The following is a 19,021-nucleotide window of genomic DNA, read 5'->3' as shown; positions in this document are numbered from 1 at the left end:
GAGCTCTCACATGGGAAACCCAGAGCTCATTTGTTCCTACTGCATTGTTTTCCTGGAATTAGGAAAGTTTACTTTCCCATTTGATGGTTGCACTTTCTAACAATGTCAAGGTCAAAACTGCTCTTTTCCAGATGACATGAAAATTATGAGTCTAGAGGGAGATGAGCTGATGACATTTCTTCTTTATAACTGCTTCTTAGAGCCTCATTCTATGTGGGTGTTTATCAAAGGCCTGGCCAGGTGAGTGTTTTTCTATTGATTAAGAGTAAGCTCTAAGTAGGTGGTGAAATGGGTTACAGTTTTCTGTAATAAATGATTAGAGAATTGTCTGCTTAGAATTTTACTTTTGAGACACACTGTATCTTATACAATCACAACTGATGCTTGTTACATAAAAGCATGACTGTAATGATTTATAAAACAATATAGTATAATCATTTACAGTAATCCCTGAATATAAAGTATGTACAGTAGAAAGTGAATATTGCGAAGAGCACAGGACCAAGCAGAAGTGTGGATAGAAACAGTAAAGGCTAACAGGGTGAAAGATGACTGATGGATTTCTAATAAAGCAGATCTTTTCTACATATTTCAAAAGTATCTGGAAATCTCACCTTTCTTATTTATTAAATCTTTGTAAGGTTATTCTTACAAAAATGTAAAACAGACATTTCAGAAGAGTCTTGTATGTTTTAATTAAATAAATTTATTTATACTATTTTAAATTTTCTAAATTGAACTTTGTGTACTGATACTGATATAATATTTTCATTAGCAGTGAGAATAGTGTTTTCAATTCTTGAATAGTTTAAAATCAGTTTAAGCCAAAATCGCCAAATGTCTCTTCTAACAGTTACAAAATACACATTCACATATTTCCAAGTCAATTAGATTAGCTGCTGATTATCAGTAGTCTATTTTAACTTGCTTGAATATCACTTACTAATGTATGCAGGAGACTAAATGGAAGTGAAGGCAGGTGCTTTGATACCAGCCTGGGATTGCAGCATTTTCAATGTTAAGGCAGGAGCATTGTGAGCTTGAATTCAGTTTGACCTACAGAGTGAGATCCCCCCATCTTTCACACACAGAAAAGTACTACAAAATTAAAGTAGAAAATGGATAATGTAGAATCATGATATAATTATCAATAAAATGGAAGAAAATGAAGCAAATAACTGTCATTAAGTTTGTGGGTACAGATTATCAACAACACATAAATGAATTGTTAGAAATATGAGTTAACCAATAAAATCAACTAAAAAGAAAAAGAAACAGACACATTATAGATGCTGCTTAAAGTCAACATCTTCAAAGAGAGAGAGGTGGAGGATCAGAGAGTGTGGCATATGAGAAGCTTCCAGGGCAGGGATGTCAAAAATGATGTGATGAAGCCTCACAGGTGACACAGATGCCAGGCATGGACTGTGAGCAAACCACAGAAAAAAACCTAAAGCCATAAATCTTTTTCTGTTGTGAGAATGGAAATGGAAAAAACCTTCACGTATATAAATGCAATTGGTTAGAGTAGAACACATTATTAAAATATGTGTGTCTACCACTAACCTTAAAGAAGAGCCAGTGGTAGGACATGCTTACTCAACTCAGGAACATCCTTCTAACTAACACAAGCTAACCACTGTGTAGAAAAATGAAATTCACTCTGTACATATGCAAGACCCACCTACATGCAAGAATAAAGTCAGGGCAATGGGTATCACTCTGAACTCCTCTGGCAGTTGGGACGTTCAAGATGCTAAGAGGGTTCAGCTGTTCATTCTTACTTCATCCCCTCCAGATAACAGGCAACTCACTATGTGCTCCTGAGTGGTAGTCTGGAAATGTAAGAGCAAAGAATTTCTGTCTTAGTCTCTCTCCTTCCAGAACAGTGCCTTCCTCCAGACTAACCAACCTTCCTGTCTCTCAGAGCCCTCATATGGAAAATGCATTCAGGAGGTTGCCTTATCTATAAAGCTCTTGGGACGATGTGCTTTGGAGAAATAGGATTTTAATAGACTTTCACCTTGGCTACCTGCCGCTGTAGGTCATTTTTCCTGTTCAGTGGCTTTCTGGAAACTCCATGTGAAGATTTTCATAAACCAGAAAATGAAAACAAAAGCCATTTCTCTCCTCATTGACTCAGGAGGGTGCCTCCATGAAAATCCATGCAGGGCTTCCCAATGAGCCGTGGAAGTCAAAGTTCCCTTCAGGTGCAACTAGAGCTGTTCTCTGATTGCACACACACAGGGCTCTTAGAGGTGAGGGGGGACTCAGGTGTGGTGGGAGCTGGGTAGAAGTTTTCAGGTTCTCAGCAGAATTATTTCTGGAAGTGGTGGGGAAACAGGATCCTTCCTTGTAGACACTACCCCAATCTGGAAATGCAGACTGCTTCGCTAACTTCTTATTCATCAAGTAAATCTTTGTTTACCTCCTGCAAGGGGGGGGGGGGGGGAGAGAGAGAGAGAGAGAGAGAGAGAGAGAGAGAGAGGAGAAAAAAAGAAACAATCAAAGAAACAAAGAAAGAAAGAAAATATGAGTTAACATTTGCAAACATTACAAAACATTCATTTCTTTTGAGCAATTTACTTTAAAATTCTGCATGGGCAGACTAGGCAAAGCCCACATCTCTGATGAAGTCAACAGAAAACAGAGGTCAAATGCACTCTCCATTTTCCTTAAAGTTCATTTTATTTCACGAACATATTTGATATAACTCACAGGTTTTCACTCAAGGGTGAACAGGTGTTCATGTTAGTACTCCTAGTGCGCACTATGCTATTGCTCTGTTCTTAGTCTCAGTAGTCCAATAATGTCACACACACACACACACACACACACACACACACACACACACACGCACGCACACACGCACACTCTCACTCACATTCTCAGTGAACATTTTCCTATCTTTCCCAGACTTATGTCATGGGAGTTGTGATCAATCTCTGGGTCTGACTGCTTCCCCACAGGCTCTGCAGTGACACTGCTGCTGCTGCTTCCCTGCAGGGAACCTGGCTGGTAAGTGTGAGGTCGTTATAATCTATCTATGTCTTTGTGCTTCCAGGTAACTGTGCTAAATTTAATTTCCAAAGAATAGTTTACATATTTAAATTATTTAAGAGTATTGGGCAATAGCTAAGAATTAATGTCTTATTAATATGTAGTTACTATTTGTTCTTGCTGGCATTATGTATTTCATAAAGATCTCCTCGTGGAAACTAATTTAGGTGGCTAAGGTCTTCATCTTTCTGAGATTCTCTAAGACTTATTAATATTTCTGACAGTGGACAGCACATCAGCCAACACCATGTATCTTGTCACCTGAAGTCACACAATCACTTTATGTTCTCTTTGAGCAGGCACACTTATTTTGTTCATTACTCACTAATTATAGTAAAACACAATGAAAGTGATACGTGATCTAATATGTTTGTATGGTCATTATATTATTATCTCCTCAAAGCAAAATTAAAAGACCAGAATAATTCATAAAACAAGATTGTTCTAAAATCAAATACTGTAATAATGAAGGGGTAAAGTGATTTTTCATGGAAAAACATGGAGCCATGCAGGAAGCAACTCTTGACTTCTTTTGTTGCATGTTTCTTCCAACAGCTTCTTGCAGACTGCTTAGACATTTGATGTGGGTCAACGTAATAGTGTTGGCTTCCCCACTGTTATGAGTATTAACAGGCACATTTTGGGTTTTAGTACTTACAGCTAAGTATTGCAATTTAATCTATTGTGAGATCCAGATGCAGCAATAACGAACAGCCTCCTTCAGTGTCTGCTCTGAATGTGCTCCAGTGCTTTCATATCAGCCTGAACAGCCCCGGTCTTCACACTCCTGCAGACTTTGAGGTGTGTATACAGTGTGTCCTAGAGGGTCCAGATCTCCTTGGCACTGCAGTACTTTATGGGCTCTCTCTCTCTATGTTTTTTTTTTTGTTGTTGTTGTTGTTTTTGGGTTTTTTTTTTTTTTTTGGATTTTTTCGAGACAGGGTTTCTCTGTAGTTTTTGGTGCTTGTCCTGGAACTAGCTCAAGTAGACCAGACTGGCCTTGAACTCACAGAGATCCGCCTGCCTTTGCCTCCTGAGTGCTGGGATTAAAGGCGTGTGCCACCACCGCCCGGCCTCTATGTTTTCTTCTATTCTATGGCTTTCTGATTATATTTCCTATGGACAATTATTTTTCTACTCTTATGGAACTGCCAGAGGCATGAAATAAAATGTCTACTAAATACTTAGAATTTAAATTAAAATAAATATCCTGGTTGGTGTGCCCACCAGTAACTTCAGAATTCAGGAGGCAGAAGCAGAAGGATCATAAAATTGAGAACATCCTCTGATTCATAGCAAGGTCAATGCCAGCAACTGCTTTAGACTGAAGTCTTGTCTTAAAAACAAGCACAAACAAATAAAACCTCAGCCCTCAAGAATTTGCATGTCTTAGTTTTAGAGAGATTTTCTACAAAGTGCATAATACTTAGAATGACCTCAGCACTACAAAAAAAATTTATATGTAACAAAGACTTTTCTCAGTGAATATATCACCATAGTTTGTAGCCATGGTAGCTATGGACTTTTCTGGTCCGGTTCAACTCCAGTAAACCCAAGAGAAAGATGCCACTTGATTAACTAGAAGATATCTCATTTTTTGTGTATGTGATAATAATTTACAAAGCAATGGATTTGAAGTAGAAAGGATCAAGTGCAGTTTTGGGGGTAAGAAAAAATTTTTCAGATTATTATTTTTATATTATTATATTATCCTCTTTTATGTGGCTTATAGAACATGTGCTATATTATTAAGTATAGATCTATAGTTACTAATAAATGATTGTAAGTATATGGTTTGACCACTTGCAATTTTAAAGTTGGAACTGGGCTATTTTTCTTATAGTTTGGAAACCAACACTTGAATACTTGAATGAAATTTTATTCTGAAACTTTTATTTATTAAGATTATATATATGTATATATATATAGTGTGTGTGTGTGTGTGTGTGTGTTGCCTGCATGTATGTTGTTGTTGTGTACCACTTGTTTACCTGAGTCAGAAGAAGACAATTGAATGAGCCCCTGGAACTAGTTACAGATGGTCATGAGGCACCATGTCGCTACTAGAGAATCAAACCCAGGTCATTCACAAGAGCAAAAAGTGCTCTTAATACTGAGTATCTCTCCAGTTCCTGTCCTGGAGATTCTAAAACACAGTACATGACAGTGTAGCTACTGTAGATATATGTTGTTGGGAGAAACAGATGTTTGGCTCTTGCAATTGGGATAAATCAATTTTTTACTAGATTAAGCTTTTAAAAAGTCAATCTCATGTAAATATAAAGTGTATAATTTATGGTCTCATATCCATGGGGAGGTTTTAGAGTGAGCTCATCTACTAAATTCTGCATCATTTCTATACATGCATTAATTTGTGTATGTGGAGTATAGTAGTGAAATTTAAAATACAATTGGGTACACTTTTTCTCTCAAGAACCTGATTCAAGGTAATTGCTATCTATTTCTCTATCACAAAGCCAATTTTAAAGTACTGAATTATGTTGATTTGATAAAATAATGACACTAGTAACCAGACCAAATAAACTAACATAAACATCAAAGGTAAGACTGTTGGTAATGTGGGATTCCTCTCTGCAAATGGTGAATACCATTGTTTAATAAAGAAACTAGGTTGGACTGATAGGGTAGAACAGAGCTAGGTGATGAAAACTAAACTGAATGCTGGGAGAAGGAAGTTGGAGTTAGGGGAGAAGCCACGGAGCCGCCGCCTGAGACAGAAATGCTGAAACCTTGCTGGTAGATCACAAAACTCGTGGAAAATTATAAAATAATGGAGATGGGTTAATTCTACATGCGAGACCTAGTTATCAATTCCACACTTTCTTTATCCATTCTTCAATTGATGGGCATCTAGGTTGTTTCTAGGTTCTGGCTATTACAAATAATGCTGCTATGAACATAGTTGAACAAATGGTTTTGTAGTATGATAGGGCATCTCTTGGGTATATTCCCAAGAGTGGTATTGCTGGATCCTGAGGTAGGTCGATTCCCAATTTCCTGAGAAACCACCACACTGATTTCCAAAGTGGTTGCACAAGTTTTCATTCCTACCAGCAATGGATGAGTGTTCCCCTTGCTCCACATCCTCTCCAGGATAGGCTATCATTGGTGTTTTTCATTTTAGCCATTCTGACAGGTGTAAGATGATATCTCCACATTGTTTTGATTTGTATTTCCCTGATCGCTAAGGAAGTTGAACGTGACCTTAAGTGTCTTTATGCCATTTGAACAACTTCTGTTGAAAACGTGCACGTTCTAATGGGAGCTCACGAAATCCAGCTGGACCAGGAGTGAATGAGCATGTGATCAAACCAGACTCTCTGAATGTGGCTGACAATGGGGGCTGACTGGGAAGCCTTTGATAAAGGTACTGGGACTTGTTTCTACTGCTTGTACTGGTTTTTTGGGACCCTAGTCTATTTGGATGCACAGCTTCCTAGGCCTGGATGGAGGAGGGAGGGCCTTGGACTTCCCACAGGGCAGGGGTCCCTTCCCTCTTTTAAGGAGAGTGGGGGAGAAGAAGGGGAATGAGAGGAAGGGAGGAATTGTAAATTTTTGGATTGAAAAATTAAAAAAAATCAAGAAAATAAAAAAACCTAGCTATCAAAATGCTTAAGTAAATGGCCAAACAGTCATTTAATTAATACAGTTTATGTGTTATTTTGGGAGTCTGGGCAGCCGTGAAACAAACAAGTGGCCTCCTTACTACACTGTTGATTGAAATTATAAAAGCTGTCTGTGTGTTGATGGTGTGTGATAGCACTGGGGACCTTTGTTTCCACTGCATGGGAAAGAAACTCTTTTAAAACAGAAATCCTTTTAAAACAGGATCACTATATGGTCATCTGTGACAAATTAATATTTGTCACAATGTGTTGAAAATAGTGTTTGTTTAGTGTGGCATGTTCTCTCTTGTTGGAGGGTCCTGGCTCCATTTCTGCAGATATGAGTATGTAGCCTGTAGTAACTGCAGATACTAGGAAAGAAAAATGTAACCATGGCCAGGATGGGGGTGGTGGTAGGGAAGAATGAAGAGTAATAGAAGGGTAACATCTGATCAGGAAGAGAGGGAAAGGGAGCTCTTTAGGGAGGAGGGGGAGGCAAATCCAGAAGAAGGTGAGAGTAAGATAAAGGGAAATTGCACAAGACAATTGATCCAATAAGGGGAATGGAAAAAAAGATGAGGGGGCTCCTCGGGAAGGGGAAGAGAGATAAATACAGAAGGAGGATGTATGTAGGTAAAATAACAATATGAATGGCTGAAGAAGCCACAAGGATTCTCACTGTTAACAATTTATCTCCTCCCTGCCCCCCAAAAAAGAAAAGAAAAATAGTGTTTGTCTCGGTAGCTGGGAGTTACTTCTTTAAATCTGAAATCAAGTTCATAAAAGCTTTAAATGAGATTGGAAGTAAACTGAGAGAAATATAGGACCATTTATGACCATAATGTTTATACAATTCACAGGGCATGGAAAGTACACTAATGGTTTTCACTTGTAGTTATGTCTTTAATTGCAGACCTAAGAGATGTAAAATTTCATAAAAAAATGTAAAAAGAGATAAATTAAGATGGACATTTTTACTGATTAAAATAGTGGGGTTATCATGCATTTATTAATGTGTTTTCATTAGAATCATGAGTCTAAACCTAGACAGTTACAAAATAGAGCTTATTAAAGTTATGGACTATGAGACTAACTTACCTAATATTTTGGATTTCTTTTTTGATTCTTCTCCAGATCATCATAATATTTGTTCAATTGTACAAGTGTGATTAATATTGTGTTCATCAGTACTGCTTTAGGTGTTAAGTGTAAAATAGAGCAATATAAATTGATATATATATATATATATATGAATAATTTGCATTGGTATGGATTTTAAGGTCAATTTTGTTATATGTATAAGTATTTCTGATCTTGATTAAGGTATTGTGATTGTGTACTTCATTTAAAAATGTAATGTATAATTAGAAATATAGGTTGTTAATGGATAATTATCAATAATAGTCAAGCTTGTAGTCATGTTAGTTAGATTCTCTAGATATATAGAGATATATTTCAGTTAGATAGGCATTCTTCATATCTTTCAAAGACTGCGGAATATGGCATTTAAATGTTTTAATAACTTAAGGCATTTCATTACAATGAGACACGTCTGCTCCTGGCAGCACCAGCTACTTCAAGAGGAAGATGGGCATCGAAGAGGCTCCTAATGGAGTTTGATAGTCATTTGGGCAAGAAACTGCTCTTGCCTGGACTGTTGCATAAACTGGACACAAGGAACCCTCAGAGAGAGGATTGCTGAACTTGCCTAAAGGTGAGATGGTCTTTTGGGGTTCCTGACTCATGAAAGAGTCTGCGAGATATTCTGCAGGACATAGCAGATAGTGAATGAACTGTCTTTGAAATTTCCTGCTTCATGGAAGAGTCTGCTGGATACTATGGGCCTGTAGGCCGAAGATGGATGCCCCAATGGTACAAAAGAACTTTAGGTGACTGTCCAGACAGCGAGATGTCTTTGTCATTTCTAGAGTTTTGGAAGTTGTTTACTTAGGTAATACTATATCCTTCTGGAGTCTTTGATGGAGTTGAAGAATGGTTATAGTTATAGTTTTCCTTAGTTATGATAAAGATAAAATAGATATAAATATTGTAACTGTAATTCTTACTTGATAACTGTTTTGTTATATGTAATCTTACTATGTTAAAGTGAAAGCCTTTCTTCTTTGTTTAAACAGAAAAGGGGGAAATGATGGGTGAAAGTCTTCTGTTTTGTGTTAATTTTATTGGGCTGCATTCCTGGCGCCCGGCCTCCCACACAGCCAGCTTTATCTGAAAAAAATTACATGGAAACTGTATTCTTTTAAACACTGCTTGGCCCGTTAGTTTTAACCTCTTATTGGCTAGCTCTTACATATTGATCTAACCCATTTCTAATATTCTGTGTAGCACCACGAGCTGGCTTACCAGGAAAGATCTTAACCTGCTTCTGTCTGGAGTGGGAGAATCATGGCAACTGACTGACTTGGCTTTCTCTCTTCCAGAATTCTGTTCTGTCTACTCCGCCTACCTAATTTTCTGTCCTATTAAAAGGCCAAGGCAGTCTCTTTATTTAACCAATGAAATTAACACAAAACAGAAGACTCTCCCCCATCAATAAATCAATATAATTGCATTTCTAAGACATAAAGTTTAGATGTAATACAGGCAGACAAAATGTGAATTCTGTATAGGATGTAGATGACAATGCATTTATTATGCACAATATGCTATGTATACAGGAATTACACAGCGGGTACATAGAAATATAGGCCATGTCCAGTCTGGAACAACAAAAGTTAAGTGACAGATAAATCAAGAATGGGCAGGTAAAGAGAATGATGATATAGACATATTGATATAAGTCACAACTTTGATGTATACTCTATTATTTTTTAGGTATATGAAATATGTTTCCACTATGCTTTTAGGATGATTACACTTCCTACATATGTCCTCATTAAACAATGTCCTATTTTTCTTTTTTTTTTTATTTAATAATTTTTTTATTAAGAAAAGAAGAAAAAAAACATAAACAAAAAACAAGTTTCCACCTCCTCCCAGCCTCCCATTTCCCTCCCCCTCCTCCCACCTTTCTCCCCCTCCTCCCACCCTTCTACCCCTCCCCCCACTCCTCTCCCCCTCCCTCTCCAGTCCACAGAGCAGTCCAGGTTCCCTGCCCTGTGGTAAGTCCTAGGTCCTCCCCCCTCCGTCCATATCTAGGAAGGTGAACATCCAAACTGGCTAGGCTTCCACAAAGCCAGCACATTAAGTAGGATCAAAACCCCGTGCCATTGTCCTTGGCGTCTCATCAGCCCTCATTGTTCGCCATGTCCAGAGAGTCCGGTTTTATCCCACGCTTTTTCGGTCACAGTCCAGCTGGCCTTGGTGAGCTCCCAGTAGATCAGCTCCACTGTCTCAGTGGGTGGGTGCACGCCTCGTGGTCCCGACTTCTTTGCTCATGTTCTCCCTCCTTCTGCTCCTCATTGGGACCTTGGGAGCTCAGTCCAGTGCTCTAGTGTGGGTCTCTGTCACTGTCTCCATCCATCACCAGATGAAGGTTCTATGATGATATGCAAGATATTCGTCAGTATTGCTCTCGGATAGGGTCATTTCAGGTTCCCAATCCTCAGCTACCCAAGGAACTAACTGGGAACCTCATGTTGGGCACTTGGGAGCCCCTCTAGGGTCAAATCTCTTGCTCACCCAAAAGTGGTTCCCTTAACTAAGAATTGTGGTTCCGTGCTCCCCTATCCACCTTTCCTTTATCCCAATTCTCCTGATTCCCCAAGTCCCCCCTCCTTCCCTTCTACCTTTTCTCTCCCCATCTCCCCTTACCCACAACCCACCCCACCCCAAGACCCTAATTTTCTCCCCGGCAATTGAGTCTACTTCCCTTAGCCAAGAGGATAACTATATGTTTTTCCTTGGGTTCACCTTCTTACTTAGCTTCTTTAGGTTCACCTATTGTAGACTCCGTGGCCCTAATTTATGGCTAGAAACCAATTATGAGCGAGTACATCCCATGTTCATCTTTTTGGGTCTGGGATACCTCACTCAGGATAGTGTTTTCTATTTCCATCCATTTGCCTGCAAAATTCGAGAAGTCATTGTTTTTTACTGCAGCGTAGTACTCTAGCGTGTATATATTCCATACTTTCTTCATCCATTCTTCCATTGAAGGGCATCTAGGTTGTTTCCAGGTTCTGGCTATTACAAATAATACTGCTATGAACATAGTTGAACAAATGCTTTTGTCATATGATAGAGCATCTCTTGGGTATATTCCCAGGAGTGGTATTGCTGGGTCCAGGGGTAAGTTGATCCCGAATTTCCTGAGAAACCGAAACACTGACTTCCACAGTGGTTGCACAAGATGGCATTCCCACCAGCAATGGATGAGGGTACCCGTTCCTCCACAGCCTCTCCAGCAAAGGTTATCCTTGGAGTTTTTGACTTTAGCCATTCTGACAGGTGTAAGATGATATCTCAAAGTTGTTTTGATTTGCATTTCCCTGATTGCTAAGGAAGTTGAGCACGACTTTAAGTGTCTTTTGGCCATTTGAACTTCCTCTGCTGAAAATTCTCTGTTCAGTTCAGTGCCCCATTTTTTTAATTGGGTTAATTAGCATTTTAAAGTCTAGTTTCTTGAGTTCTTTATATATTTTGGAGATCAGACCTTTGTCTGTTGTGGGGTTGGTGAAGATCTTCTCCCAATCAGTAGATTGCCTTTGTGTCTTATTGACTATGTCCTTTGCTTTACAGAAGCTTCTCAGTTTAAGTAGGTCCCATTTATTCAATGTTGCCCTTAATGTCTGTGCTTCTGGGGTTATACATAGGAAGCGATCTCCTGTGCCCAGCTCCTGTAGGGTACTTCCCACTTTCTCTTCTATCAGGTTCAGTGTGTTCGGGCTGATATTGAGGTCTTTAATCCATTTGGACTTGAGTTTTGTGCACGGTGATAGATAAGGGTCTATTTTCATTCTTCTACAAGATGACATCCAGTTGTGCCAGCACCATTTGTTGAAGATGCTTTCTTTCTTCCATTTTATACTTTTAGCTCCTTTATCGAAAATCAGGTGTTCATAGGTTTGTGGGATAAAATCCGGGTCTTCTATACGATTCCATTGGTCGACTTCTCTGTATTTATGCCAGTACCACACTGTTTTCATTACTGTAGCTCTGTAATAGAGTTTGAAGTCAGGGATGGTAATGCCTCCAGAAGATCCTTTATTGTATAGGATTGTTTTGGCTATCCTGGGTTTTTTGTTTTTACATATAAAGTTGATTATTGTCCTCTCCAGATCTGTGAAGAATTTTGATGGGATCTTGATGGGGATTGCATTGAATCTATAAATAGCCTTTGGTAGAATTGCCATTTTTACTATGTTGATCCTCCCAATCCAAGAGCAAGGGAGGTCCATCCATTTTTTGGTATCCTCTTCAATTTCTTTCTTCAATGCCTTAAAGTTCTTGTCAAATAGATCTTTCACTTCCTTGGTTAGATGTACCCCAAGATATTTTATGCTGTTTTTGGCTATTGTGAATGGTGAAGCTTCTCTGATTTCCCTCTCTGCTTCCATATCCTTTGTGTATAAGAGGGCGACTGATTTTTTGGAGTTGATCTTGTATCCTGCCACATTACTAAAGCTGTTTATCAGCTGTAGGAGTTCTTTGGTGGAGTTTTTGGGGTCGCTTATGTACACTATCATATCATCTGCGAATAACGAAAGTTTAACTTCTTCCTTTCCAATTCGAATCCCCTTGATTCCATTATGTTGTCTTATTGCTATTGCTAGCACTTCAAGCACTATATTGAAGAGGTATGGGGAGAGTGGACAGCCTTGTCGTGTTCCTGAGTTAAGTGGGATGGCTTTGAGTTTCTCTCCATTTAATTTGATGTTAGCTGTAGGCTTGCTGTATATAGCTTTTATTATATTTAGGTATGACCCTTGTATCCCTAATCTCTCCAAGACTTTTAACATAAATGGATGTTGAATATTGTCAAATGCTTTTTCAGCATCTAATGAAATGATCATATGGTTTTTTTCTTTCAGTTTATTTATATGCTGGATTACATTGATAGATTTTCGTATGTTGAACCAGCCCTGCATCTCAGGTATGAAGCCTACTTGATCATAATGGATAATTTTTCGGATGTGTTCTTGGATTCGATTTGCCAGTATTTTGTTGAGGATTTTTGCGTCGATATTCATGGGTGAGATTGGCCTGTAGTTCTCTTTCCTGGTTGAGTCTTTGAGTGGTTTTGGTATCAGAGTAATTGTGGCTTCATAAAAGGTGTTTGGTAATGACCCTTCTGTTTCTATCTTGTGGAATACATTAAGGAGTATAGGTATTAGATCTTCTTGGAAGATCTGGTAGAATTCCGCATTGAAACCATCTGGTCCTGGGCTTTTTTTGGTAGGGAGGTTTTTGATAACCTCTTCTAATTCTTCGCGACTTACAGGTCTATTTAGATTGTTCACCAGGTCCTGATTTAACTTTGGTATATGATATTTATCTAAAAAAGTATCCATTTCCTTTACACTTTCCAATTTTGTGGCATATAGGCTTTTGTAGTAAGATCTAATGATTCTCTGAATTTCCTCTGTGTCTGTGGTTATGTCCCCCTTTTCATTTCTGATCTTATTAATTTGCAAATTCTCTCTCTTCCGTTTGATTAGCTTGGATAGTGGTTTGTCAATCTTGTTGATTTTCTCCAGGAACCAGCTTTTTGTTTCATTGATTTTTTTGTATTGTTTTCTCTGTTTCTATTTTGTTGATTTCAGCCCTCATTTTGATTATTTCCAGTCTTCTACTCCTCTTAGGTGAATCTGCTTCTTTTTTTTCTAGAGCTTTCAGGTGGGCTGTTAAGTCTCCAATGTGAGCTTTCTCTGTTTTCTTTAAGTGGGCACTTAGTGCTATGAACTTTCCTCTTAGGACTGCTTTCATAGTGTCCCATAAGTTTGAGTATGTTGTTTCTTTATTTTCATTGAATTCCAGGAAGACTTTAATTTCTTTCTTTATTTCTTCCTTAATCCAGCTATGGTTCAATAGTTGACTGTTCAGTTTCCATGACTTTGTATGCTTTCTGGGGGTAGCGTTATTGTTGAATTCTAACTTTAATCCATGGTGATCTGATAAGACACAGGTGGTTACTAATATTTTTTTGTAACTGTGGATGTTTGCTTTGTTACCGACTATGTGGTCGATTTTCGAGAAGGTTCCATGAGCTGCAGAGAAGAAGGTATATTCCTTCCTATTTGGATGGAATGTTCTATAGATGTCTGTTAAGTCCATTTGATTCATTACCTCCACTAATTCTCTTATTTCTCTGTTAGGTTCCTGTCTGATTGACCTGTCCATTGGTGAGAGAGGAGTGTTGAAGTCTCCTACTATTAGTGTGTGCGGTTTGATGGCTGCCTTGAATTTTAGCAATGTTTCTTTTATGTACGTGGGTGCTTTTATATTAGGGGCATAGATGTTCAGGATTGAGACTTCATCCTGATGAACTGTTCCTGTTATGAGTATAAAATGCCCCTCTCCATCTCTTCTGATTGATTTAAGTTTAAAGTCAACTTTGTTAGAGATTAGTATGGCCACACCTGCCTGTTTCTTAGGTCCATTTGCTTGATAGGCCTTTTCCCAGCCCTTTACTCTGAGTAGGTGCCTGTCTTTGTGGTTGAGGTGTGTTTCTTGTAAACAGCAGAATGTTGGATCCTGTTTTCTTATCCAATCTCTTAGCCTGTGCCTTTTTATAGGTGAGTTGAGTCCATTGACATTAAGTGATATTAATGACCAGTGGTTGTTAACTCCAGTCATTTTTTTTTAGTCGTAGAGTTTGTGTGTTTCCCTTCTTTGTTTTGTGTTGGTGAAGGGTCTCTAGATGTCTGAGTTATTGTGGTCATTGTTGGACTCCTTGGTTAGTGATTTTCCTTCAATTACTTTCTGTAAGGCTGGATTTGTGGCTGCGTATTGTTTAAATTTGTTTTTATCCTGGAAAATTTTATTTTCTCCATTTATAGTGAATGAAAGCTTGGCTGGGTATAGTAATCTGGGCTTGCACCCATGGTCTCTCAGTTTCTGCAGTACATCTATCCAGGACCTTCTGGCTTTCATGGTTTCCATGGAGAAGTCAGGTGTAAGTCTGATAGGTTTACCTTTATAAGTAATTTGGCCTTTTTCCTTTGCAGCTCTTAATATTCTTTCCTTATTCTGTATGCTTTGTGTTTTGATAATTATATGGCGAGGGGAAGTTTTTTTTTGATCCAGCCTATTCGGTGTTCTGTATGCTTCTTGCACCTTCATAGGAAAATCTTTCCTTAATTTGGGAAAGTTTTCTTCTATAATTTTATTAAATAGATTTTCTGGACCATTGAGCTGCCCTTCTTCTCCTTCTTCTACTCCTATTATTCTTAGGTTTGGTCTTTTTATTGTGTCCCTTATTTCCTGAATGTTTTGTGATGAGAGTTTGTTGGACTTGCTGTTTTCTTTGATCAGTGTGTTTATTTTCTCTATGGTATCTTCAGAATCCGAGAGTCTATCTTCTATCTCTTGTATTCTGCTGGTTATGCTTGTTTCTGTAGTCTCTATTCGTTTACCTAGATTTTCCATGTCCAGACGGCCCTCTGTTTGTGTTTTCTTCTTTGCCTCCATTTCAGTTTTCAGGTCTTGAACTGTTTCCATTATCTGTTTGATTGTTTTTCCTTGGTTTTCTAGGGTATCATTCACTGATTTATTCAATTCTTCAAATTTTCTGTTATATTTCTCATCCATTTCTATAAGGGCGTTTTTTACATGCTGTTTAAGGATGTCAATCACTTTCATGAAGTCAATCTTTTCTCCTTCCTCTTGATTAAGGGGTTCTTGTCCTCCCGTTGTGAGGTCGCTTGTTTCTGGTAGCTTCATGTTGCTTTTCAGCTTGTTGGGCGAATTCTTGCCTTGACGTTGGCCCATCTCTTCTTCCAAATGCTCCCTATGGATCTTCTTTTACCGGATTAGGTCTCCTTGCCTACCAAATGCTGTCTCTCCCCAATGTTGGCTCTCCCAATGCTGGGTCTCCTGGCGCCGAAAGATCAGGCCTCCGTGCTGGTTGGGCAGCTCGCAGACAAAGCGCCTACCCCGCTTGGTGCAGGCAGGCCACAGAAACAAAGGAACTGCTGCCCGCCTGGGAGCCCCGGATACTCGGACCCTGCGCCCAGATAGGCTGGGCTGGGCGATGCCACGCGCCTAAAGAGGGCAGTGGGGGCGAAGTGGGGAGGGCTCTGGACGGAAGCTGGGTGGGCCAGGAAGAAAGAGGCAGCACCCGGGGAGTAGAGGCCCTGCAGAGAGCCCAAGCAGGACAGGGGGCCAAGAAACCCCCGAGCTCCCCGTCCCAGGCTGGCGCCGTGGGCCAGGAACTCACCCCAATGCTGGGTCTCCTGGCGCCGAAAGATCAGGCCTCCGTGCTGGTTGGGCAGCTCGCAGACAAAGTGCCTACCCCGCTTGGTGCAGGCAGGCCACAGAAACAAAGGAACTGCTGCCCCCCGGGAGCCCCGGGTACTCGGACTCAGCGCCCAGATAGGCTGGGCTGGGCGATGCCACGCGCCAAAAAAAAAAACAAAAAAAAAAACAAAACAAAACAAAACAAAAAAAAACAATGTCCTATTTTTCCAAGTTGGACTTGGAGTCCTTGCCAATATGTTTCTCCTTCTTTTCTACACTTTCATAATCCTATGTCACAGACCTAAGCCCATGGACCTAATCTCTTGTCAACTGACCTTCATCCACACAATGCTGCTCCTCACTGGAGGGGTTGTTTGGGTTACAGACATATTTGAGTCACTGAACATTGACAATGACATTAAATGCAAGACATCGTTTTACATACACAGGGTGATGAGAGGCCTCTCCATCTGCATCACCTGCCTCTTGAGCGTGTTCCAGGCTGTCACTATCAGTCCCAGTACCTCTTTCTTGGCGAACTTTAAACTTAAGCTAAAGAAGCACATAATCTATGTTTTCTTCTATATTTGGTCTCTCAATTTGTCATTCAATAGCAACCTGGTCATCTATGTCGGTGGTTTTACCAATGTAAGTGAGACCAGTCAGATGAAGGTCACTAAATTCTGTTCACTCTTCCCCATTAGCTACATCATCAAGGGATTGATTTTAACAGTGGCAACCTCCATTGATGTATTTCTTGTAGGAGTTATGCTGACCACAAGTGCATACATGGTGCTTATCTTGTTCAGACATCAGAGGCAATGCAAGCATCTTCACAGCTTCAGCTACCTGAGAGCATCTCCTGAGAAAAGGGCCACCCAGACCATCTTGCTGCTGGTAGTTTTCTTTGTGGTCATGTACTGGGTGGACTTTATCATCTCATCCACCACACTCCTGTTATGGATTTATGATCCAGTCTTACTGAGTGTTCAGAAGTTTGTGATGAATGTCTATCCCACAATTGCTCCTTTGATTCAAATTAGTTCTGATAACAGAATAATCAATATAATGAAAAACATTTGGTCAAAATACCACCAGATTTTTTTTAAAAAAGTATTTTTTCTTCTTTAAAATATATATTCATTTTAATTTCTATGAATGAGGGTTATGCCAGCTTGTTTGCATGTGTGCATTCCAGATGCCCAGGAAGGCCAGAAGAGGTCACTAAATTTCCTGGAACTGGGGGTATAGATGGTTGTAAGGAGTGAGGTTGGAGCAGCCCCAATATTTTTTTTCTAAAAAACAAACTTTTATTTAACTGTTTAATAGTCCAAGAAACAAATCAAGATCCTTCATATATTTAAATACAATTCTGTTATATAACACATATACATTCTTGTGACATTTCTGCTGCCAAGTGCTATTAGTCCTTTAAGTGTTTTGTACACTGTAAGTTGAAATTACTACAGGAATTTTCTTACCCTCTCCTTTTTATTTTATATCATAAATGTTCCCTTGGTGCTGAGGCTACTCAAAGGAAGTTCCTTGCTGATACTGACATTATTTTTTCGTGACAGGGTTTCTCTGCAGCTTTGGATCCTGTCCTGAAAGTAGCTCTTGTAGACCAGGCAGGCAATGAACTCACGGAGATTCACCTGCCTCTGCCTCCAAAGTGCTGGGTTTAAAGGCATGTGCTACCACTGCCTGGCAGATACTGACATTTTAGTCTACTCTCGGTCATCAAGAATAGCTTAAATAGCTGGTTGTAGTTTTAATTCTGTTTTCTAATTATAATTTCTCTGGATCCATAGAAATAATATGAGTTTCAATTTTCCATTTTTCATTATAGTTAAAGACACTTACCTGAAGTTTTCATATACCTCTGTACTTGTATTTCAATTCATCCATGCTTCCTGAAATATTATTGACAGAAATCGTTTATACCTGCATACATGCTATACAATGCATATGTGTATGCATGTGTGTGCACTATTGTTGTAATAGGGAGCAGTGGGCTGCATCCCCAGCACCCGGCTGCCCGCACGGCTAGCTTTACCCGAAATAATTACACGGAAACTGTATTCTTTTAAACACTGCTTGGCCCATTTCTATCTAGCCTCTTCTAGGCTAGCTCTCGCATCTGGACTAACCCATTTCTATTAATCTATGTAGCCCACAAGCTGGCTTACCAGGAATGATCTTAACCTGCATCTGCCTGGAGTGGGAGAGTCATGGCGACCCCCTGACTCAGCTTCTTTCTCCTAGCCTTCTGTTCTGTTTACTCCTCCCACCTATGTTTTAATCTATGAGGGCCAAGCAGTTTCTTTATTGCTTAACCAATGAAATCAACAGATTGATATATGACACTCCCACATCACACTATGAAGGATATGTGTGAATATGCACATAGAGGCCATTGTTGTTGGCTGTTGTTCTTCATATGTCATTCTCCTTGAGCTTTGAGAAAGCATCTCTCACTGTAACAAGGGGCTTACCAGATAGGGCAAGATGGTAGCCCAGAAATTCTTTGGACTCTGCTGCTACAACTCTGGGATAAAAGTGTTTACCACCATGCTGCATCTTTTTAAAGTATTATTCTCTGTTTTTAAAAAGAGGTTTGTTTTGTACAATATATTCTGATTAGGGTTCCCTTCCTTCTACTCCCTTCAGTCTTCCCCATATACCCTTCAAAAACAACCCTAAGATAAAACAAAAACAAGTAAATCAGAATAGAATAAAAGAAGAAATAGAGCCAAAAAAAAGCACAAGAAACACATACAGACATAGAAACACAATAGCACAAACAAGAATCTTATAAAAACACAAAGAACAAAAGTCAATATGGATGTAAAGGATCTGTGAATATTCTATTTAGATTATTTTGTGCTGATTATCTACTACAGGGCATGGGAACTAGCCTTAAGAGTGGTTTATTTCCCTAGTAAGGCTCCCTTGAAGAAAACTAATTTTTCATT

At 39.2% G+C, this 19,021-nt stretch overlaps 1 protein-coding gene across 1 annotated transcript; it reads left to right on the top strand.

Annotated features, from left to right (window-relative positions):
- Positions 1-9,543: 9,543 nt before the first annotated feature.
- LOC121437797 (putative vomeronasal receptor-like protein 4) lies at positions 9,544-17,177 on the top strand. The gene is given in 2 exon segments (XM_041637863.1): positions 9,544-9,584; positions 16,256-17,177. Coding segments are annotated over 2 exon segments (963 nt in total).
- The last annotated feature ends 1,844 nt before the right edge of the window (positions 17,178-19,021 follow it).

Source organism: Microtus oregoni, unplaced genomic scaffold (genome assembly GCF_018167655.1).
Source record: "Microtus oregoni isolate MIOR12 unplaced genomic scaffold, Mior012 000002F_ref0000024, whole genome shotgun sequence".
In the NCBI taxonomy this organism is placed as follows: Eukaryota; Metazoa; Chordata; class Mammalia; order Rodentia; family Cricetidae; genus Microtus; species Microtus oregoni.
Note: the sequence above shows the minus strand (reverse complement) of the source record. Positions and strands in the feature narration are given on the sequence as shown.